Source organism: Misgurnus anguillicaudatus, chromosome 12 (genome assembly GCF_027580225.2).
Source record: "Misgurnus anguillicaudatus chromosome 12, ASM2758022v2, whole genome shotgun sequence".
NCBI lineage: Eukaryota > Metazoa > Chordata > Actinopteri > Cypriniformes > Cobitidae > Misgurnus > Misgurnus anguillicaudatus.
Window position 1 is genome coordinate 34,011,810 of NC_073348.2, and position 25,251 is coordinate 34,037,060.

At 40.9% G+C, this 25,251-nt stretch overlaps 1 protein-coding gene across 8 annotated transcripts in view; it reads left to right on the forward strand.

Moving 5' to 3' along the window:
• Positions 1–23,258, forward strand: part of msi2a (musashi RNA-binding protein 2a) — a 219,068-nt gene extending 195,810 nt beyond the window's left edge. For 2 of the 8 annotated variants that reach the window (XM_055207920.2, XM_055207926.2), the window contains exons 11-15: positions 2,267–2,386; positions 12,798–12,986; positions 17,445–17,599; positions 22,521–22,597; positions 22,707–23,258. In XM_055207920.2, the coding sequence (XP_055063895.1) occupies positions 2,267–2,386; positions 12,798–12,986; positions 17,445–17,599; positions 22,521–22,562 (506 nt within the window). In that variant the 3' untranslated portion in view covers positions 22,563–22,597; positions 22,707–23,258. Of the gene's footprint in view, positions 1–2,266; positions 2,387–12,743; positions 12,987–17,444; positions 17,600–22,520; positions 22,598–22,706 lie in introns of all 8 variants that reach the window. The other 6 variants (XM_055207921.2, XM_055207924.2, XM_055207922.2 and 3 more) reach the window with 6 other exon arrangements.
• The last annotated feature ends 1,993 nt before the right edge of the window (positions 23,259–25,251 follow it).

The window sequence follows — 25,251 nt, forward strand, 5'->3', positions numbered from 1 at the left end:
TTGTATTTCAACCTGTTTTTCTTTTCAGAGCTACATGTGGAGGCTCATTGTATTAGGGATGATCCCATTCATTGTCCGCAAATCGGTATCGGTCGATCATCAAAATAAATGACTTGTTCTGTATGCGTTAAATTTGGCTGATCTCACAAACCAGTCTTTTTTATTTTCATGATAGGGCTCCTGAATACAGGTGCATTTTTTACACAGTGCTAGCATTTTTTCAACTAGTTTCTGATGTGCAACCTGCAAATTTGGATTTCTCAAATTTGGATATCATTAAAATCATGCTACAGTACATTAACGCGCTTTCACATCCCCATCAAACACCTTATAGACGGTTTCATCGGACGCACGTGATACACGTCTGGATCCGAACTTTACTTCCGGTTTCGGTTTTTTAATGGTCTGACTAGTTGCTAAACTGATCTCTTGAACAAATGCCGCGTCGAAAATAACTAATGTTTTGGTTTCCTAGGTAATCTATGTCTTGTTATATAAATAAACTACGTTTAAAGTACTTTGTGGTTATTTATTATTAGCGGAGTTTACCGGAAGTTACGTGCGGACTGCGACAGCCGCTTGTTTATGTTGTTACTGCTGATGAAACCGTCTATACAACGAATATATTTCTATTGCAGACATTGCATCTTCATGCCGAAAGTTTATTATTTGCATGTGTTTCGAAATTTTGACAGTTTAAACTTTACTTTTAAAGATTTTGCCAAAAAAAAAGTTAGCATGCACTAAAAAGGTTTGTAAAAAGTGACATTTGTAATAAATGGCATTTCAATTACTGACTGATGACCTTTTCATTGCCATTAAACTGAAATTACATAAACATAAGAGCTTGATAAAAAATGAGAAAACATTTCAGACGCACTTAGAGGGTTTTGCATCTGAACTTTTTTCTTAAAATTTTTTTATTACATAGCAACTGTTTTTTGTGGCATTATCTGCAAAGCTACGCTTGACGTTTGTTATGACAGTGCGTCGAAGCCCTCCGGACTTCTTTTCATACGTTTAGTGCTCTGATGAGCAGCTGTCAAACTCAGATTCACGCCTTCATTAAAGTGCCGAGACCGTACAGTAATTACGTTTGTTATGAAATAATAGAGCCGTAGATGTGCTGGCCTGCTGGATTTCTTTAATTGGCTTTTACAATGATGATAATTGTGTTTGATTATATTGTTTAAACGCTGCAACTTTAACACTGCCGTTAAATGTGTAGATTCTTCAGCGGTTTCAGTTTATCACGAACAAATTGCATGCCGTGAATCACAATATCATTCAGCCGAGTTGCCTTTTGTGTAGTTCAGTATTTAGTTTTGTAGAAATCATTGACTTTTCATAAACGCATTAAAATGAGCTTTACGGGAGCCGTACTTACTGCTCTCGCAAATGAGAGCGCACACAAAGTTTAATGTCTCTCTGTCTCTCTCACACACACACACCGAGTCATTACTACCTGTCATTATGGACCTTAAAGAGAACCACATGTCCTCTGATGGTTCTCAGTGAGATAATAGGCACTCAGTTACAAGCAATTAATCCCACAATCCTCTGCTCTCAGATCTGCTGTAGAAAATCGCTCAGATTTTCTCTCTTAACAGGCCGTTGTCACCGGCCATGCTATATATCCACCATACAAATGATCACACTGATGTAGTGGCCTCTGATGTGTCTCCATCAGCTCTCGGACACATTTGGGTGGACAGGCAGTGTCACCACGTACATTAAATCATGTGGTTTCAATCTCTTCTTGTGCCGTTCAGGCAAACAGGTACATTTGTCCTCCTGGTGGAGTGACAGGTTTTATAAATACCCATAATTCTGTGCTGTCCGCTTCACATTTAGAGAGTGACTGTGACAGGCTTTTGGCATCTAAAGTGAAGTTTAGTCTGTAGCTACTTTTTAGATTCTGCACGAGAAACTTTGCAAGAAGATGAGCCGAACGTTCCTCCATGGGCACCGTGTTCCCGTGCTTTGTGTAATTACGAGAAAAAGAGAGAGAGAGTATATCACAGTCCTGTAGGGTTGTTAGCTCAATAGACACGTCTTGCCAGCCGCACTAAACGGTTTTATTTGAGTAATTATATTTGAGTTCTTTTGATTTATATGTAATTATTTGAACGATGATGTAGCTTGTCCCCTGTGTGCTTTGCTTTAATCTGAATGAAGCTGTTCCCCACAGCTGTGTTACGCTTGTGCGGTTGTAAATTTGATTGAGATGAAGAGCACCAGTAAATCATTTCTTTTCTTTCGTCAGGTTTTCCAGCGACGGCATACGGGCCGGTGGCGGCGGCGGCTGTGGCGGCAGCGCGAGGCTCAGGTAGGGAGACCCGGGAAAGATACGGCTACATGGCGTACCCACAGAACGCAGGGCCAGGTAAACAGACTTTACCGCCTGTGTTCTGAGTAGCCACCGCCCTACCTATCTATACACTCCAAAAACCCTTTTCACACGAGAAAATACACTAATGTTTCTCAGGATTTGTCCTGGGATCGTTAGATTTTGGTTTCTTAACACTGCCAGTGATTTATTGGAATCTGTGGATGCGTAAAGATTCCGAAAAGACACAACATCAGTGTAATTGTAAGTGAATTTTCATTTTGAAGCATCTTAAATTTGTTTATGATCTCTCGTGAAACCACACTCGTGCATTTTTTCTGATTCGATAATAAACTAGCACATTGCATACCGTTCCATTATGCTTGCAAATGATCTCAGCTTCAGTGTAAATAGTGAGGAGCTCTCTGGTCTCTGCTTTATTTTAGTTTGTGAATGTTGATCTGCATTTAAAACCCTCGGTCAAAGAGTTGAACGATAACAACACGTGCCCATATGCATTCCAGCAATTCTATTGCAATTTTCTAGGATCAATGCTCCGTGTGAAACGGGTTACACACACACGCAAAGCTTCAATAGTCTTATTCTGTCTTCAAATGATTCCAGTCTTCACAGTATTTACTCATCTGTCATTTCATTTATTCACTTATCATCATTCACTTTAAAACTCTCGGCCATGATTTGCTGCATTTTTCTGTATAGATAATGGCCTTACCGTGGGTTTACACCAGCCGCGTTTGAGGCGTCAAATTCACGCCTACTGGGTCTAGTTTGCTGCTTAAACATTTTGAGTTTACTCGCTTCATTTGCGCGTGAAATTCTAGTCATCGAGACATTCACGCGGAAATTTGCGTCATGGGAGGGGCTTCTGCGACTCCACTCCCTTCCTGTAATCACGTCACTTCTAGAGCAAGCTCCTGATTGGTTAACATGGCGCGGTTTTCCGCCAAAGTTCAAATTTTTCAACTTGCGCGTTTGCCACGGCAATGCTCAATTCGCGACATTTGCGCAAACTAGACGCGCAAATTAGGCGGAATTGCGTCTGCCGCGCTAAACGCCTCATTCGCACCATGAGATCTCCAGACGCGCGTCAACGCGTCTTCACATTGACTTAACATTGAAATCAATTTTCACTTCACTACTAGAGCAAGCTCCTGATTGGTTAACACGGTGCGTTTTTCCACCAAAGTTCAAATATTTCAACTTGCGCGTTTGCCATGGCAATGCTCAATTCGCGACATTTGCGCGAACTAGACGTGTGAATTAGGCGGAATCGCGTATGCCGCGCTAAACACCTCATTCGCACCATGAGACCTCTAGACGCGCATCAACACGTCTTCACATTTGCGTGAACTAGACGCCCGAATTAGGCGGAATCGCGTCTTCACATTGACTTAACATTGAAAACTAGGGCTGAAACGATTCATCGAGTTACTCGATTTACTCGATTCAAAAAATTCCTCGAGGCAAAAATTCTGCCTCGAAGCCTCGTTAAATTCCTATGACGCGCACTACACGCGCCGAGATCTGATTCACACGGACCGTTGTTCAATGTTCAGGAAGCACATCATAGCGCGTGGTACATTTTGAATTAAGTTGCCGCGATGGCGGAGCGAATATGTCCATAAACGGCAGAGAGAGACTGTCTAAAGTTTGGGATCATTACATTCAGCATCTGAACTGAAAACATCCACTGTTGTTTCACCAAGCGTCGATGAAACCAGGTAACGTAGCTTCCGCTGATTTTAATCCCATACTGTATTTGTAGCGATGTCGTTATGCGGTTTGACTAGATATGATGTTTAGCTTTGATGTTTTTAAGTAGTAAACGTATTCACGTTCAATTGCAGGACAGTATAGATTAAAAAAGAACCCCTTGACACACACGCATGCACTACAGGCGTGTGTACCAAAAAACGGCACCACAGTGCAATCATATATGGGCAACTTGTAATCTGACATATTTTGTTCAATAATAATAATCTCTGTCTTGTTGGAGTTTAGCATAAGGAAGTTATTCTCTCTCACGCGAGTCAGACCGATCGCGCAATGCATCACATGCTTAAACTTTTATGTAGCCACGCAACAATAATTTCAGCATGCATTCACTGTATACAGCGGGACGTGATGATGTGATTTTTCGAACGGATTCTTAACCTAAAATGCACCGCAATGCAAGTGATGCAAACCAAATGCAATGTATGTATTTCTGCAGTACCAAAATGCAATGAAGCAACTGAACGTCTGACTGGGGTGTCACTCTTCCTCACGCACAGAACGCGTGCACACACACAAACACAAGTACACGTGCGCGCATACACACAGGTTGTTACCATAGCAAATAGGCTCACCCCAGAAATGATATATTATATGTTAAAAGCCTAATGGTAAATGCTGGAGGTGTAGAAATGTACATAAACCAGATATTTACTTTGATGTCAGGGCTAGATTACAGCATGAAACCTGTTGTGCATATTAATAAATTAAAGTGTTTAATTGTTGGCACTGGCACTTATAAACACTAAATGGGTAAAAAATTGAAATAAATAGGCTTGTTTCTTGGAGCCAAATACCTCTGTTTTTTTTTTAGAAATAAAAGCCAAATGCTTGAACATTTTACAGCCAAGTCATTTTCGTTATGCATTATTTGTTTTGGTTGTTTAAAAACACACAAAAAAATTATCAGATTACTCGATTAATCGATCGATTCAGTGCTAGATTAATCGATTACAAAAAGAATCGATAGCTGCAGCCCTATTGAAAACAATTGCGCTTGACGCCTCTATCGCAGCTGGTGTGAACGCAGCATTAGGTTATGCTTACAACTCGAAATATGTAAATGTACACTATTGGTCAAAGGTTTAGAGTTACTTATTATTTTCACTCTTTAGAATAATAAAAAACTCATCCATCATTAAATGGACACTCCAGTTTTTGGAAATATGCTCATTTTCCAGCTCCCCTAGACTTGAACATTTGACTTTGCCGTTTTCGAGGTCCATTCAGTCGATCTCCTGGTCTGGCGGTGGCACTTTTAGCATAGCTTAGCATAGTCCATTGAATCTGATTAGACCATTATCATCACGCTAAAATTAACCAAAGAGTTTTGATATTTTTCCTATTTAAAACTTGACTCATCGTGTACAAAGACCGACGGAAAATTAAACGTTGTGATTTTCTAGGCAGATATGGCAAGGAACTATACTTTCATTCTGGCGTAATAATCAAGGACTTTGCTGCTGTAAAGAGGCACAATGATATTACGCAGTGCACGAAAATAGTCCCCTTGGTAACTTTTAATAGCTTGGGACTATTTGCTAAGCTATGCTAAAAGCGGTACTGCCGGACCGGGAGATCGGCTGAATGGATTCCAGAGCGATAAAACTCAAATGTTTAACTCAATTGGAGGCTGGAAAATGAGCATATTTTTTGAAAAAGTGGGAGTGTCCCTTTAAAACTATAAAATAACACACATGGAGCTTTAGCAGTTGTGACCAAAAATTCTAAATAAATCAAAACTTTGTTCACAAAAAAAATGTGCTTGACTTTGAGCACGCAGCTTGCGCTGTATAAAGGAACAGTGCCTGACTTTAATTATAAGACTTTTATTATGAACTGGACAAGTGTCCGACAATGGTGTGGAAGCATGTGACGTCACAGACCAACTAATCAAAATTAAATGATCATTAATATTCATTGACAACGAATTTCATATTCAAATTATTATCGATTCGTTTTTGCAGTCCTACTTTTTGTATTGGTGATTTGCATTCGTACTCATCTAAAATGATCCTGCTGTGCTTTTCCACTGCAGTTTTCTGTGTATGGTTGAGAGAAATAATGCTGGAATTCTCCCAGGGCCAGACAGAGAGAGACAGGAGACAGCGTTTGCTCTGCAGGGCTTCCTCCACGGGAGGCTCGCAGCCTTCTGTATGCCGAGTTCCCAGGTGCACAAACTTGCCGGCTCGTGTGTCCGACTGATGCGCCTCGTCCTTTTCTGCTTCGCTGAGACATCTCCCTCTGGATCTCTGCGTCCCTTTCAGAGTAGCGAGTTGCTCTCTCAGAAAAGGATCATGGGATACTTGTTGTTTCTCAAGAGTGGAGTGCGGATCGATCCACCCGTGATCATTAAGGCAGGAAGGACTTCTCCTCACCAAACTCAACTTCTTAGCTTTCTCCTCTCTCCTTCATCCCCCCATCTACTATTTCTGTCTCCCGTCTGGTCTTTATTTTCTCTGTCCCTGGGGATTTGGTAGTTGTCGTAAGGCACTAACAGATCAGTGGAAAGTGATGCGTTTGCTCAGCAGATGGAGTGCAGTGGAGGCAGTTTCCAGTACCCTGGTGTATTGTGGAAGTATGCGGTGCCGAAGGTTCAACAGTACTGTGATGTTTTCTTGAATAATCAGTCCTGTGTCAGGGTTTTTTCAATGGACCGCCATTGTTGCATTTAACCCCAGTGTCCTAGAGAATCTGCTACTCTACGGTTTTCATAGAATTATCAGTACTGCTGCAAACTTAGTGGTGAATTGGGTCAGGTCCGTTGGTTATAATTAACTACCAGAGGTGCGGTAGCGATGAAGTTCTGAATCTTTCGTTTTCCTCCTCACCCGGCTCTGTTTATGCATATTGCTTTGATTTGAAGGGAGCAGATGAGACCGACGCCATGTTACGTTCTGCTCTGATGCGGTGGGCCGCATGCCCGCCTGCCTGGGCACGAAGATACTCCTGTTTGGCAAAATACCTCACATTATCTGAGATCATTATCCGTTTCATCCCAACAAGCTCTGTGAGCCTTATAAAGCATCTCTGCAGAGTGCTGTTTTGGCTCTTGTATAACAGGTGAGATTAAACTGGCCTCGCGGCCCCTGTGGGCTCCGGTCCCATGCTGCCCGTGTTCCCATTGGACTGCATGTGATTAAAATCTCCCAGGCCTTCAGCAAAATAAGATAAATGCACTTAAAATGGCTATTGCTAAGTGTTTTTTTTAACACTACAGCTTTTGTTTCAAACCCCTGTGAAGCACTAGATGTAGAATTTTCATGATATTAAGAAGCCATTTGAAATAGTGTCTCACCTTTAAGATACTTCCCAAGCTTTTTTCTTGTTGTGCGCATCTACATATCATAAAGCTCCGTCAGAAGCATTGTAACTGAGCCTTCACTAATTCACATCCTCCGTACCAAATTTCTAAGCACAGGGACTGAGTGCACGTCAGAAAATGCCAGAATAAATCATGTGTTAAAATTCATTAGCAAAGCCTTTCTGAGCACCAAAATGACAAGACATTAAATATGTATTATTTATTAAATGTCGGCACTTACCGAAAAAGAGGTCTAGTGATGTTAATTAGCCAGCCGTTGGGTCAGAAAGGACTGTTTTAAATGGAAAGCGAAAGCTAACTCCAGGCACAGCAGGATTTTTTCCCCTTTTTAAATTGACTTAGGTGGAAATGGAGAGGCTAATTACAGCTGCTCTGAAATTCAAAGCTAATTTGAGGGCCAATATGACGGACTTACCGACATCCGCCATGAAGTGGCTTGTTCTGTTGGCCACCGGGGATGTGCGTGCGTGTGTGTGTGAATGCACTCTTAACCAGCTCGGATGTGTAAATGAAAAATGGACACCGGCCTGTTTTACTGCGGATGTAATCGAAGGCTCTTAGGTGGTTTCACGCGTGTTTTCTCTTTAAAGTTGGTGAGATAGAGAGAGAGAGAGGCAGTTTTAGGTCAGGTCTGTCATTTGCTAAAGTGGTAAAACGAGGAGAGCTGTTATCGATGACGGCATGCGTCAGCACAGCGATGACTCCAGTTTGAAGTTGGTACAAGCCCCGTCGCCCCCCGCCCTATCTGAGATGGTGAGACTGGGAGCGTGAAAGAAGGGGAGAGGGGTAATTATCGCCAGAAATGAGGCTCGCCGAACGATTCGCACTGCCGGGCCCGCTGATCCGGTCGTCACGGCAACGCCGACCCACTCATTTGTTTTGCAGATGAGTAATTACACCCAATTAGACTAGCGAGTGAAAGAAAAAAAGAGAAACGAATGGAAGAAGGGGTCTTTTGTTTCGCGCAGATAGCTGGAATATTAATAATTGGGCTGAAGATACGATCGGCAGTAATACTGTACCGGGAAGTCTTACACACTGATCTATTTCTTGTTTTACACCGCAGCACTTTACTTCTGCTTTGGGTTAAAAGAGCGAGCATGCATACTTGTGTTTATACTTTTCATGGCATTTACTTAGTCAGATATTGACACCGTTCCAACATCGTTTAACTTTAAGAGCCAATGCAAAAACTTGGCTCTTAGACTCTCTGCTGTGATGCTCTCTGTGGGATGATGTGATGAAGAGGTTAGTCAGAATTAAATCGATTTGGTTCAATATTAACCTGCCTTTTAAATTGGTCATTTATTTGCATGAAGACCGTAAAGACAAGGCTGTTCTTGTTCTTTGCCAGTTATCTTTTAAAGCCCATGTTTTTCACACATTGTTCAAATGGCAGCAATATTGCTTTTTGTTTCCCTATTCCCAGATTGGAGTAAAGCAAGATTTTCAGCAGAATTATCAATTGCGGTGATGCGGCGCAATATTGTTACAGATGAAACGCTACGGCAGATGTCCGTACAACTAAAACACAGCGTTTGATTGGTGTTCATTAGCGAGCTGCTCATTTGCACACACACTGTAGAGCGTCAACTAAATAGGTTTCTGCGGCAGATGCCCGCACCGTCACAACCCCCCATGGAGACGCTCACTGCCTCGAACGTGCTGCTCGAAAACGTGTTGTTTTAGAAAGATCAGAGGAAAGCTATTATCTCTCTAACTTTGATGTCAGAAAAACGTTGCCCTCTCTGTTTCTCACCTTTGCTCAAGTGAAAGTAAATCATTTGTATGCTCTGAAAAGAAAATGAGCAGGGGAAGATAATCAGGCGACGACTCGCTCCCAGATGGCTGCTTCTGCCGTCTTGCCATCCGACTGGAGAGCTCTTTTCTGCCTCATTTTATTCATATCCTTTTACACTGATGGCACTATCATTAGAGGCAATCTACCTGAACAATAAAGGTAATTTTCCTTGCCTTTATTAGATAAGACCTTCCCGACTGAGCGCCTTGTGCAGCTGAGGGCTAATTGTCCATGTCAGCGTAAACAAAGCGGCTGTGTACATCCGTCGTGTGTGTGAATGCCTGCTTTGTGTACCGTCTCTCCCGGTATCCTGTAATCGGCAGAATTAGGCAGATGGAACAGGAAGCTACCATTGTGGCGTCCTGGCAATCTCCCGCTCGCGGAATGCGTTTGGCGAGCTTCCGCGAAGACGGCGCGGGAGGGGCGAGCGCTTTTCTGCCGACCCGCACCCCGCTCGGCCGTTTAACAAACGGAGGAGCTTTCGCAGAGGTCGACTCTTGTTTGTTGTTAAAGATCTAATTAGAGAGTGCAGAACAGACAGAGGAAGCTTGTCTAATTAGCGGGAAGCACAAAACCCACTTTGAAATTCAAGGGCGGCTGGCGATTAGAATGCACATGCAATGAAATGGATTAGGGTGCCTGGCCTTTGTTTTGCTGTTGTGTTGTTGTTTCTTGACTGGACGCGGAGGACGAGCATGTTGAGATTGAGCGTGAAAGTCAGTTTAGTCCTTAACAAGGGGGCAGGGAGGAGTGGGAGATGATGACTCTGTATTTTGTGTATAATGACCCTAGTGATCTTTTGATGGCCCAGAATGACCTCAGTTTGTAACTGAAAGCCCACAAATAGATGAAATTCCAGTTGCAGAGATGACCATCCGAACTTGATATATCCAGATAGATGGATAAAGAAATAGACAGACAGACAGTCAGACAGACAAACAAATAGATAGAGAGATAGATAGATAGATACACAGATAGAGATATAGATTGACAGACAAACAGATAGATAGGTAGACAGAGAAATTGAAAGAAAGATATATAGACAGACAAACAGAGAGATAGATAGACAGCTAGAGAGGTAAACAGACAGACAGTTAGATATATAGACAGATAGAGAGATATATGGATAGACAGACAGACAGACAGAGATATATATACATACAAACAGATGGATAGATAGATAGTGTGTGAGAGAGAGAGAGAGAGAGAGAGAGAGACAGACAGACAGTCAGATAAATAGACAGAAAGACAGACAAATAGATAGAGAGATAGATTGACAGACAGACAAACAAACAAACAGAGAGATAGATAGACAGCTAGAGAGATAGACAGACAAACTGTTAGATATATAGACAGATAGAGAGATATATGGACAGACAGACAGACAGAGACAGACAGACAGACAGACAAACAAAGGGATAGAGAGATAGACAGATAGATAGTAAGACAAAGGGATGTAGATACATGTTAGATAGACAGACAGATAGAGAGATATATAGAAAGACAAAGGGATGGATGGATGGATGGATGGATGGATGGATGGATGGATGGATGGATGAATGGATGGATGGATGGATGGATGGACGGACGGATGGATGGACGGATGGATGGATGGACGGACGGACGGACAGATAGATAGATAGACAGACAAACAAACAGACAGACAGACAGACGGATAGATAAAGATATATAGATAGACAGACAGATAGATAGATAGACAGAAAGACAGAAATAGAGAGATAAATAGACAGACAGATAGAGATAGAGAGATAAATAGACAGAGGTACAGACATAAAGACAAAGGGATAGAGAGATAGACAGATAGATAGTAAGACAAAGGGATGTAGATACATGTTAGATAGACAGACAGATAGAGAGATATATAGAAAGACAAAGGGATAGATAGACAGACAGACAGACAGAGAGATAGAAAAAGGGATAGACAGACAGACAGAACGAGAGAGGAATAGAAAGACAGACAGACAGATAGATAGACAGACAGACAGATAAAGATATAAATAGAAAGACAGACGGATAAAGATATAAATAGAAAGACAGACGGATAAAGATATAAATAGAAAGACAGACGGATAGATAGATAGATAGATAGATAGATAGATAGACAGATAGATAGACAGATAGATAGACTGATAGATAGATAGATAGATAGATAGATAGATAGATAGATAGATAGATAGATAGATAGATAGATAGATAGATAGATGGGTAATGCATGTTATTATTGTTTTTAATAAAAATGATTGAAAGCCCATAAAACAGTACTTGGATAAATACTTGTAAACCGATTTGCCGTAACACAGTGTTTCTCTGCCATACGTCTTCATTTTACATGCTACGTGCAAAATCCATTCTGCGAATTCTCCACAAAATCGGCGTGAAGCAGCTAATACATTCAGTTTCTAAGCACAAATCTGTATGTTGCGTGCAAAGCCTCGCAAAATCGTCGTTTAGACAGAGATGTGAATGGAATCAGTGTAGCAGCACATTTCTTTGATTCATCAAGTCACAAATTCCAGTAAGCAGGCAGTATTGGAGCCGTGCCATTGCTCAGGCGCTTGAGCGTAATATGACAGGCAGGCGTTTTGCCCGCAAACCGCGGACGGTGAGGAAAAGTCGCAGCGCTGATGACAGAGAAACTACTTAGAGCCTCAGATTACTCTTGGCAGCTGTTGAGGGTGTAATCAGCGCCGTGATGTTCAGCGCGTCTCCAGGCCGCCACTGCAGGTCTCAGACCCGATGAAAAGCAAACATTCAGCAGGGGAGATGGAACATGAAAAGCATGGGTGGCAGATCTTGGCTTTCTTTGATTGGATCATCTGCCGTTTCAAAAAGGGCAATGAAGACTTTCAATGGTCTGTATGTAGCTTTCCCGCACACTCCATTATAAATAACACCGTGGCTGGAGCATCAAGTGATGCTCTCCGAGGCGTTCATAATCTCACATGCTGGTGAAAGGAAATGGGTTTGTGTATGTTAATGATGACCATCATCTCTCATCTAATCTGATGTTTATAACCAGTTGTAAAACATGCTAAATGTTTTTTTTACTATGTCCCTGTATCAACGAGGAGTCTAACCTTACACTACATTTATGTTTTTAATCATTTTCTCATGAGGTCTTTTCAGGCCTTCACTTGCAATTCATTTGGTTATAATACCCATTTTTAATGCATCCTTCGGAGGTCGCATATCAAACCTGGTTTATTTAAGTTAACTGAGCATTACGTTCGCTAGTCATAAGCATCTTACAACAATTTACGATTAACTAAGAATAATTGTCAACTTTATAATTGTGTATATTCTGATGACATATGCAGCCTGCAAATGTGACCTCTGGAGGCTGCAGCCTTCGGATTGAGAAACAGCAAGGGTGTCTTTTGTTGGTTAACCACCAACAATGTGCACATTTTTGGTTCTATTCATGTGGGTGTGAACATCATTCAATTTCACCCTCATTCTGTATTTTCATCCAGCATATCACACAAACACCTTTCCCCTTAATGATGACATCACACCTCTACCTCCAGGGTTCCCTGATTACGGCTTTTATTCTGGGCCCGGTGACCAGCGCGGGGCTCCCTGCTCGTTTGCCGACTATGCCACCCTGGCACCCCATGCGGGTCAGATGCTGCAAAGTGAACACGTCACCTCCACCTGCAACTCGCCCTCTCAGCACCACCCAAGCCCGGACCACTTTAAGAGCTCAGGTGTGTATGGTACGATCATTTTGTTTTATTCTAATAAATTATGCAAAGTTTTTACTGCTGCATGTGGATATCAGGCACACTGAAGATGTCATTTCAGTCATTCGGTACATTGATGTTGAGACCTCAGTTTTGTGCCTGTAAATAAGGTCTTTTATTTTTTAGAAAAACTAGAATCTTCTAGTCACGATTTGAATATGTGAGAAACTGATGTGAGTCAAGCCTCATTGTCTCGCTCTCTCGGTGAAGTCGTGCATGGCACTCATCTGCGGTACGCTTCTAATCGCCGTGGCGATTACGACTCGAGTCAGGCCAGGTGCTTTGAGATTCGGCTCCTTCTGTCCTACTTTTCTCGCCTCATTTCATTTGGCAGCCAGAGAGAGGTTGTCTGTGGCGTTGTGTTGTAGACCAATGAACTTAAGAGATGTTGGTTTGGCATCCATGCAGATTCTACTGCTGTGAGCTCACATACCTTACCTACAGTATATCACTACAAAATATCCCTTAAAGGAATAGTCTACTCATTTTCAATATTAAAATATGTTATTACCTTAACTAAGAATTGTTGATACATCCCTCTATCATCTGCGTGCGTGCACGTAAGCGCTGGAGCGCGCTGCGACGCTTCGATAGCATTTAGCTTAGCCCCAGTAGTAGTATTACGAGCAAGTAGTATTACGAGTAGTTATACGAGCTCTTTTCTAAGTGGATTTAAAAGAGGAACTATATTTTATGGCGTAATAGCACTTTTGGGAGTACTTCGACTCGCCTGAAAAGTCCGCTCCCCTTCTCCCTCTCATAATGTGAGAGGGAGGGTGTTACTGCGCCTAGTCGAAGTACTCCCATAAATGCTATTACGCCATAAAATATAGTTCCTCTTTTAAATCCGCTTAGAAAAGCACTACGTTTTATTTTGTACCACCAAACTTGCTCGTATAACTACTCGTCTTAAATAGGAAAAACGTTGATGTGTTTGGTCACTTCTAACTTTATCTCTAAATGGTACCATTGAATGAATGGGGCTAAGCTAAATGCTATCGAAGCGTCGCAGCGCGCTCCAGCGCTTACGTGCACGCACACAGATGATAGAGGGATGTATCAACAATTCTTAGTTAAGGTAATAACATATTTTAATATTGAAAATATTCCTTTAAGTCAACTGAAAATACGATCAACGTGATTTACTTCCCCATTGCAAGGCTTATTTACATTATTGTCTAAATAATATTTCATCAAAGTGTTATACTTCCCAAACAACTTTTGTTTCGGGCTGATGTTGCCAAGCAATCAAATTTTTTCTAACTCCTCGCCGGAAAAAAAACGTTAACAGCAGCATAAACTGATGGCAATATCTATAAACTTTTATTGTATTCAGCTAACCTAGCTAAATGTTTTTATTTGTTGCATTTATTGTGGTTTAGTATCCAAATATCAGTCAGATGTAGAAAAATGGTGGCACAAAATAAAACGGATATAAAATGAGAACTATATTGTATGGTGGAAGAGCACTTCGACCTTGGGCGCAGTAATATTGACGGAAGTTTGAGCGTGAGGGGGAGTAGTCAGGAGTGATGATGTTACTGTGCGCTGAGGTCGAAGTACCACAAACTAAGTGCTCTTCCGCCACACAATATAGTTCTTATTTTTTATCTGCTTAAAATCGCCACGTTTTATTTTGTGCCACCATACTTACTCGTGTACCTACTCACGTAACAGTCTTTAAATAGGGAAAACATGGAAGTGTTTGGTGGCTTCAAAATTCATTGCTGTTTGGATCCTAAGGAATGAATGGGGCTAGGCTAAATGCTAACACATTCACGACGCACTGTACAAAAATTAAGTGCACGCATTGAATAAAGATTGAGGTAAGAACATAGTAAAATATTGAAAACGGTGGTGTTTTCCTTTAATAAAGCACACGCAAAAGACCTGAACCAGAAGTAATGTGACCCGTTTTACCGAAAACCGAAGTTTGTTGCATCTGCCCAGTAAATAAAAATGAGCCATGCATGAATACTTACATTGTGAATCAGAAATATGCCACATTGCATAACTCAATTAAACACCATGTTACTGTATGTTATCTGTAAAAACACTTGTAGGAGTGGCCATACCCTCTTTTTGTTTTCTTTCAATAGTCTGTAGTTGATCTGTCTGTGAGTTTATAAGATCAAGCATTGGGTTTAGTTGTTATTGGCTTTTTACTTTTCCAATGGCAGCCTTTTCTCTTTTTGATGATTCTTAAAACTCATAAAGCTGAAAAATGTTTTATCTTATGTCTTGAAAGCTGAAACTCATCTGCCCTTTGACTGCAATACCTTAATATTGCTCTGAGTTTATAGCTTTAAAGCATTTAAGGAGAGCGCTCTATTAAATACAGCCACGACTTTGTATGAGGATCCATGTACATTTGTTGCTGTAGCAGTTTGGACACATTAAATGTGTTACAGGTCTTTCAGGGGTCCACAATTATGATATCGGTGTGTGTGTGTGTTGAGAAAAGAAAAGACAAAGTCTATGTCTCCGTCCCAGCAAAACACTTTATTATCCCGCCACCGGATGCGGAGGGTGACATCGATTAAAACGTAGCGCTGGGAGCCGAAGCAGGACAGATGAGTCACCCGCGTCTAAAAAACACGCTGCGTAATCACAGGCCGGCAGCTTTAATTAGCATGGGTGCTGCTAAGCTACCAGTCAAAGCCAATAAATGTAAGTCATGTTTAGCTATTAAAGCTAATAGCGGTAACGTTTTAGCCCCAGGGTTTCATTTGGAGCATAAATCCTTTTTCTGGCAGAAAGAGTGAAGACAGCACTCGCACCTTAACACAATCCACCAATTATATGAAATAAAGATTACAGTGCAAACATAAAGCCGTTTGAAAGCCACAGGACTGAGATAAGACACACAATGCCCTGGGAGGGGTAAGTTAGTGCTGGCTGTTTTTTCTAATGTGACACGATTGAAATTGTAATTCTGTAACAGCAGAATTTAACTAAATATTTATTTTATTACCAAAAGAACAAAATGCTGCACAGGGACTGTTTGTAAGACTATCGACTCATATTTTTTAAGAGATGCATTCAAACATAATTCACACGCTAGTGTGCATGCATCATTTTAACCCGTGTGACCTGCTTATCTACATGACCTGTCAGCTTTCTGTAATCCAAGTAGTTATTGTTTACAAAACGCCAATGTAGGACTGAAGTTATGGCACATGCATCTATGTTTTCTGGTTTATCCAAAACCCGCTAAGTGCGTCTGACATGTTTTCTTGTTAATTAGCATTTTTAATTAAACTTGAATTTAGTACGGATTCTGCCAATAAACTATTATTTCTAAATAGCCTGAGGGCTTACCTTAGTTAACTTCAAATTCAAGGACCTTTCAAGGACTTTTCAGATCCAATACCCTCAAATGTAAGGACTAAATGTGGGGACACATTTCAAGTGAGAGGAAGGTTACATTGTGTTACCTTTTAAGATACATTGTTAGTTCCCTTTCGAGGGAACTCGCGCTGCGTCACTGCGGTGACACTTTGGGGACGCCTTCAGGTGTAAGTGCGTCTGAATGTGTATATTAAAGTCAACCAATGGTAAGGCTTAACGACAAAGACAGGGTGACGCGGGAGCCAGTAAGTATATCACCATCTGAAATATTGCCAAAGAAGGCGTTACAGGGACGCAGGAAGTATAGCAAAGGAGACGCAGCGTCTCATTCCCTTCTCAGGGAACAACAGTTACATACGTAACCCAAGACCTTAACGTGTCAAACACAACTATGCAAAAAAGCATTTTTGTATGAATCAACATTCGCATACAGAAGATATAAGCATTTAAAGCGAACAGTTTAGCACGTTTGCTTAAAAAGCAGCTTTTGCATTTGAGCTCCTCATATGTGCAATGAATGCAACATCAGGTTGCACATGATCGGTCTCTGTCTCTTTTCTCCAGCTCTATTTTGTCAAGCTAGATCTGTACGTGCATGTTTATGATGTTTATACTATAAAGCAGTAGGAAAAGTAGGAAAAAAATCTGCACAGCAGGAAAGGCCAGATATTAGAGTTGTATAATGCACTTGCATGCTTATGTGCATGGATTTGTGTGTCTGTTTATCTATTTTCTATAATGTGAATGTTAACAGATCTTCTGTGTTATGTTCACACAAGCCGTGTTTCTGTATTTAAAACCAGTTAGAGCCCAATGGAGCGGAGGTGTCTCAAAACAAATTTGAAGTAGTTCAAACATGTCCGTCTCATGCTTACTAGACCAACAACTAAAAATGAGCATGAATTTAAACCCATTCAACTTTATTTTTAATGGCCATAATTGGTGTTGATAGTAATAGAAGACCTAAAATGTAATATAAAAAAAACAATGTTCATTCATTCATTTTTTAAAGTAAAATCTCTGCAAACTTAGTGACCAAAAGCGTATTTATCCGAAATGTTGTGTGTGATTTCTGTACAGGTGCTAATCCTCCTCGGCCTGGAGGTTTCCCCGGTGCCAACAGTCCGGGACCCGTGGCGGACCTGTACGGCCCCAGCAGTCAGGACTCAGCTGTGGGAAATTACATCAGTGCTGCCAGCCCTCAACCGGGCTCTGGGTTCAATCACAGTATTGCGGTAAGCAACGCTCTGTCAATCACCCTGTTCTTATTCTAAACCAAGTCACGTCTAAAGTACAGAGACAGTTGACAATTCATTACATTTATTTTCAACCCAGCGTTGGGTCAAAATCGACAAACTCAGCTGTTGGGTTAAATTAACATAGAAAATATTTATAGACGGTTTCATGTACATTTTGGCGGTTAAGCGTTTGGTCGGAACTTTACTTCCGGTTTCTGTTTGTTTAATGGTCTGGCTAGTGGCTAAAATGAACTCTGGAACAAATACCTTGTCGAAAATAACAAATGTTTTGGTTTCCTAAAGACAAGGGGAGACGGCGATCATGGATCAGCGCTATGTAAAGGGCGGTTTGGCAGCCAGTTTACATTGTATACATTATAGTACACATTTTACATAGCAATGTTAGCTCAATTCATGTTTTATAGCTAATGCGTATCAAAAACGACACTATGGTAATCTACTTATTATTTATTTTGGTTGTTATAAAAAATTATAAAAATACTCTAAAAGGACTTTGTTGTTATTGATTCTTAGCAGAGTTTACTGGAAGTTACGTGTGTTCCACGAAAGCCGTTTGTATTTGACCCAACAATGGGTTAAAACAACCCAGCATAGGTTAATGTACAACCCAATGGCCTGGATTCGTCGCTTTTTGACCCATAGACTGTAAAAAAAGATGGACGAAGCCCGTTCGCTCTCTTCGATTGGTGAAAAGTGAAGCCGCCGGTGTCCCGATACGGCACTGACATCTTGGGTCTTGAGTCTGCGCAGTAGCTATTTGGGACCAGTCCTGCGCAGTAGTGAGCAGGAAGTAAAGCCGCGCAATCAAGGCCCCGCCCTCGCAGAATGCGCATATCACAGCTATCAATCATGACATGACACCACCGTTTTTATAGCATTAAATAACTAACTAAACACTTGAATTCAGCGTGATAAAAACTACAGTAAATGACAGAAACCAGCTTCGGAAAAAAGATAATTGAAGTGCAATTAAATTGTTTAGTTGGTCCCATTGAATAACATGGGGGAGGCGGGGTTTATGACCTATATGGGACCAGTCACTGGGGGGCGATCGAGACGTTTTGGCTTCACTTTTTAGGGCTTGTGCGGCACGCTTGGTTTGACCCAACGCTGGGCTGAAAAGAACCCAGCATTTTTTCCGAGTGTAATTTCGTTTCCTCCCCCTTAAATTTTAATTATATGCACAAAGTCAAATTCTGATAGGCTGTCAGTTTTTCTTTCGAGCTGAAGTCTTGATAATGAATAGCAGAGGAATTAGTTTCATTCTACACGTTCACAAATCCACCGTCGAGTCACGAGCCTCCGTGAGACTGACAGTTCACTCGTCACTGATGTTTTGTTGGGGGAATAAAACATCACAAACAGTTTAGAGAAAGTGAAAAGCTTCCACGCTTGAAAAATGAGCAAATTGTCAAAATCAGATGTCCCTGTAACTAGCAGATGCTCTGACACCTTCTCCAAACAAAAGCCTTGCTTTGCACAAAACTCGCTTTAATTGGCTTTTGGTGGGGAGCTGGCGGATTCTGTCTGCAGATGTCACAGACGTCAGGTTGCGGCTCGGTGTCGGCGCGGATCTCAATTTGAAGAAGAAAGCATTTATAATGAGATGCCAAATTGAAATGAAATTATTCAGTCTGTTCTCGTAAACAAGCACCGATTTCTATGTATGCATGTGTTTGCAGCAAACGCTACAGTACATTAAAGATTTTTATACAGTAGGTAATGATTCATGTGGTGTATATATATATAAGCATTTATACGTCTTAAAATGTAGTAGAGAACGATTTGTTGATCCTCCCGCTGCTGTTCATTTTCACACAAATTGTCATTGATGGCAGGAATATTAACTGCTGGTTGGAAAGCAAACTTGATCTTTTATACTTCATTGCCGCCTCCTGGCATCTAAATAAAACCTGTCACTGCATGAATTCATAACTTTATTCACCGACATTAGCTCAGTTCTGCCATTTTGTGCCGTGCGATTAAATCTAAATTTAGCGCAAGTTAGTTCGGCTGGACTGATAGATGTGTGCGGGTAGCTCTCGATGTCTCGGTGCAGAACATTAACACGGGAAATGACGCAGAACTAAAATGCTCGTCTCCATTTATTTTGATGACACGTGTCACCAGTTCAACTCCTACTGGAACCTCCCTACGCTCGCTCTTTCTCTCTCGTTCTCAAACTTGGCTTGTAGTATCATCACACGTCTAAGATGAAATAAAAGTTTTAAAGCCACAATTTTCAATTGAGGAAACATGGAAGAAAAGCCAATATAAACTACAGAAAGCCTTTCCTTCCTGTCCTTTAGCGCGCCTGCTCGGACTGACTTTGATTTATTCGTATGGATTAGACAGATCCGCTCCTGCCATGCACACAATAGGCCGATGACAGGCCCGATAAGCAGCTGTGTTTCTCAGAACGGCTTGTTGACAGTTTGCCGTTTTGCCCTCTAAATCAGCCCTGTGGGTTTGTGAGTTCACAAACTGAGTCAGACAATGGTCAGGATTTATTCATTCAGCTCTGATCAGCTCCACAGAAGAAGGATCAGGCTTAATGCTTTTCTTCTGCTTTCTTACTGTTGCTTTGGCTATAGTTGTATTTCTGCTGCATTAATGTTTGCCAATATGGTGCCCAAAGGGGTGAATTCAGTCATAAAGCTGCACAGGATATGTCAGGTCACACATTATCAGGTACTTTTTCTATGATTGGCAGGTCTTGTTAGTGTTGGTAAAGATAGATGATTACAGTAGACAGAATACATTTATTGGTGAAGATGGCTGAACACACAGTACGTAGGCCACATGGGCTTGAACACTAATGGACATTAATTTAAGGAGTTTTTTTAGATACTACATAAATTGTCTAAAAGGTAATTTTGTGTGTGTTTATTAAAGAGATAGATCAAAAATGTAAATTCTGTCATCATTTACTCACCCTCAAATTGTTATAGACAATAAGTTTCATCAGAGGCACGTGCGGTGACGTGATTCCCCGTCTGAGCGGAACTTAACAGTTTGTTTAATGGTCTGGTTAGTGGCTAACCTGAACTCTTGAACAAATACCTCGTCAAAAATAACAAATGTTTTGGTTTCCTAATGCTGCGTTCACACCAGCCGCGGTAGAGGCGTCAAGCGCGAGTGATTTCAATGTTAAAGGAATAGTCTACTCATTTTCAATATTAAAATATGTTATTACCTTAACTAAGAATTGTTGATACATCCCTCTATCATCTGTGTGCGTGAACGTAAGCGCTGGAGCGCGCTGCGACGCTTTGATAACATTTAGCTTAGCCCCATTCATTCAATGGTACCAATCAGAGATAAAGTTAGAAGTGACCAAACACATCAACGTTTTTCCTATTTAAGACGAGTAGTTATACGAGCAAGTTTGGTGGTACAAAATAAAACGTAGCGCTTTTCTAAGCGGATTTAAAAGAGGAACTATATTTTATGGCGTAATAGCACTCTTGGGAGTACTTCGACTCGGCGCAGTAACACCCTCCCTCTCCCATTATGAGAGTGAGAAGGGGAGCGGACTTTTCAGGCCATAAAATTATTACGCCACAAAATGCAGCTCCTCTTCCAAATCCGCCCAGAAAAGCGCCACGCTTCATTCCGTACCACCAAACCCGCTCGCACAACCACTCGTCCCAAATAGGAAAAACGCTGATGTGTCCGGCCACCTCTAACTTTATCTCTAAATGTTACCATTGAATGAATGGGGCTAAGCTAAATGCTATCGAAGCATCGCAGCGTGCTCCAGCGCTTACGTGCACGCACACAGATGATAGAGGGATGTATCAACAATTCTTAGTTAAGGTAATAACATATTTTAATATTGAAAATGAGTAGACTATTCCTTTAAGTCAATGTAAATGTCTGGAGGTCTTGCCGCGCGAATGAGGCATTTAGCACGGTAGACGCGATTCCGCCTCATTCACACATCTAGTTCGCGCGAATGGCACTTGATTTCCGGAAGCGAGCGGAGTCGCAGAAGCCCCTCCCATGACGTAAATTTCCGCGTGAATGTCTCAATGAATAGAAGTTTGCGCGCGACTTCCATGTGTGAATGAAGTGAGTAAACTTAAAATGTTCAAGCGGCAAACTAGACATAGTATACGCGAATTTGACGCCTCAAATGCTGCTGGTTTGAACCCACGGTAAAGATAGCGAACATGGATTACCACTATTTGATGGGAAGTTTGGCAGCCGATCTGTAGTTAACATTGTATACATTATATAGTTCACATTTTAGACAGTAACGTTAGCTAAGTGTAGTTTTTGATATGCTTCAGCTATGATTTGAACTAAGGTAATCTACTTGTTTGCTTGTTATCAGAAATAAACTACTCTAAAAGGCCTTTTTGATATTGATTCCTTGCGCAGTTTACCGTACAGACGCGTTGATGCGCGTCTGGAGGTCTCGCGGGGCAGGTGGCGCGAATTGAGCGTTGCCATGGGAAACACGCGAGTTGAAAAATGTGAACTTTGGAGGAAAAACGCACCGCGTTAACCAGTGTTAATTTCGTTGACGATGACGAAAAATATTCGTCAACGAACCTTTTTTCACGGATGAAAACTAAATAAAAACTATGGGTGTTTTCACATATACACTGTTTAGGTCGGCCCAAATGACGTGTCGCTCCGAGTACGGTTCATTTGGGTCAGTGTGAACACAACAGCCGCACTCGGGTGCGCACTAAACGGCCGCTCCGAGACCGCTCGAAACAGGTGGTCTCGGAGCGGCTGTCGCCGAACTCTGGGGCGACCCACCTGTGGTGTAAACACTGCTAGACCTCGGACCGAACCAAATACAGGAAGTTCTCCACATGTTTGAGCCACTGGGCTTCTGTTTATCAGATGAACGATGACTTACAGATTATTTCTGTGTTTTCAGGGCCCTTTGATTGCAACTGCATTTACAAATGGATACCACTGAAAGCTAACCAGAGGTGCGGCACCATCTCATTTGAGGTATTGTGTCTATCATTACATTTTAATGTAGCCATTTCTGCCGTTTATTCATTATCTGATGTCAAGTATTCAATCAATGAGTGATTTCCTCTAACTTCTGATTCACCAGAGATCATCTGCAGGCTCTTGGACAATGGCCGAAGCCTCTGACTGGTTTGTGTACAGTTGATGTCATAAGACTTCAAGCACTACAGGTTCTGATTGGTGAAAGGATGAGGGGGTGGAACCAAATAAAACGGGGAAGAAAAACATCTCAGAACGCATCACAACTGCTGTAACCATAACTCCGCCCCCTACCGTCACTGCAGGACTCCTCCCCATTTGTCATGGTTTTTAATCAGTCTGCTTTTTTAATTCCTTTGGCTTTTAGCAGAGAAATGTACTTAGATGAGTAAAGATATTGCAATTATGTTATAAAACTCATTCACTCGCTTGTTTTCTCTGTCACCGATTGATGTAAGAATCAGATTATTCGCTGTCATTTTTTGCACACACACACACGATCCGAAAAGAAAACGACTAAATCTTAGTAGCTGTTTTTAATTCTTGTGAAGTCTCATTGTTGATCATAATGACCTATTTTTGGGCAATACAGAGGGAGAGGACTCCAATATTTTTATGGTCCTTTTTATATATACATATATAAATATATCTATCTATCCGTGTTGTTGTTGTCATTTAGAAGAAAAGAAAAGAGTATACTGTAACATTTTTTTTCCAAATGAAAAACATTGTGGTTTCAAATATAAGAGAAAGAAATGTAAATACACTTCACGTCATACAGTACAGCATATTTTTCTGTCGAAAATATACTTCAGGGTGCAAGAAAAAGATGATTTTCTCATTTAACAGGTGTATACCAGCATATTCCCATACATGACTACACAACCCACTGACAACGAGCGTCAGATTATACAAACTCAATCGGTTATCATTTGCCGTGGAGTTTCCAAACTCCCATCCAAAGCACACCGTGTGTCGTGATCAACAAAAGGACTTGACATTTTTCTGTGTTCTGCACATTCTGACACTTTTATACTCCTGAGAAGAAAAAAAAAACGTATGATGTTGTCTGTTGTTGTTAATGTTGTCTAACAGAGGAAATTCCTCTTGATTTTGGAACCTATTGTGGACTTTGTGAACAAAAGCGGTTTATTGCTTTTTTGGCTGAAGAAAGCGAGCATTTTTATGAACCATACCTCAGACCTGTGAGATATAATTTATTCGGCGAGCGAGCAAACGTGCAGGTGTACAGAGAAAGCTTTGCACTGTGTACTACTAAAGAACGACGCTTTTCTCTTTGCACACGCTAGCTGTCACGAGTGACCTTACGGAAATTTGACGTATGAAAAATCAGCTTTTATTTTTCTGCCGCTGGCATCCGGGATGCAGGGCGAGAAAAAGCCAAACGAAAAGCAATCTATTAGCGCTCAGATTTCATTTCGAGGATATAGCCAACGTTTTATCCGAAATATTGACGTATTTTAATATACAGCCAACAAAAAATGTTGATCTGAGGAGACCTGAGCTGCTGTTTTGATCTTTTACGTTGTTTAAGTGCTGGTTTAGGCGTATATAAAATGCAGATTTTTATTGTTAATGATCTCATATGTATATTCTGATGTAAATGTGTCTTTTTTCCTCCTGCAGATACTGTAAACCGTTTCGTTTCATGAATTCTGTTTTATTTGGTGTAGTCGGATGGTCTGAGGCACACATGCTAAACACTGAAGCCTCTTAAAGATCAAGTCACGTAATAATATTTAAACAAACGAAAGGAACGGAATGAGGGACGAAAACTGTTGTAATGTTCAAATGTTAAAGAAAAATGTAATATGAAATATTAAAAAAAAGAAACGAAAGATATTGCTTCATTGTTTTTTGTCTTGATTGAGGCTATTTTGGGGCTTTTGGGGCACATTAAAAGTTAAATGTAGCAAAACAAAACGCTTCCCACAGGAGTTGACTTCAGTACAAGCCTTTAACAAAATACATCTGAAGCAATTTAAAGGCTAAATCTTTTTTTTATAATTAAGCAGATATTTTTGTTTTTGCAATATTTAACTTGCTCTTACTGTATGTAGATGCAGTAAATAAGGGTGAATTATACAGTTGTTTATTTATTTATTTTATTAGTTTAATATCTGAACCAATTGAGTCCTTGAAAATGTTTGTGTTTTAGGAGATTGTGTTGATTATTGTCCTGTAACTGTATGTGCTTGTGTTATAAGCTAAGGTGATGAAGGACAGTGTGTAATTTTGTATTATTTAGCAAAAGTTACTGTAGATCAAACAGTCACTGGATTCTTATCTGAACTCGAATGATCAGCGTGTCTGTGTCCGGCGCTGGTTCATTACTGCAATAAACTACACAAATGTTTCTAATAAAGAAAATTAAGGGAAGACATTTAAGGCTGCATTATATTGCAAATATAACAACTAAAGGTTGTTAGGCACGATTTGGTAGTTATGTAGGACAGTATTAAGGACAGATTTTCATAAAAACATTAAGGGAATTCATTAAGCATCAACAGATATTTTCTCTATGACTACACAGTACATAGCACACAGTAACACATTACAATATCATGTCTTAAATGCTGCATTTAGGCTCAGTATAAGAGTTAGATTCAATCCTAAGTGCGTCTGACATG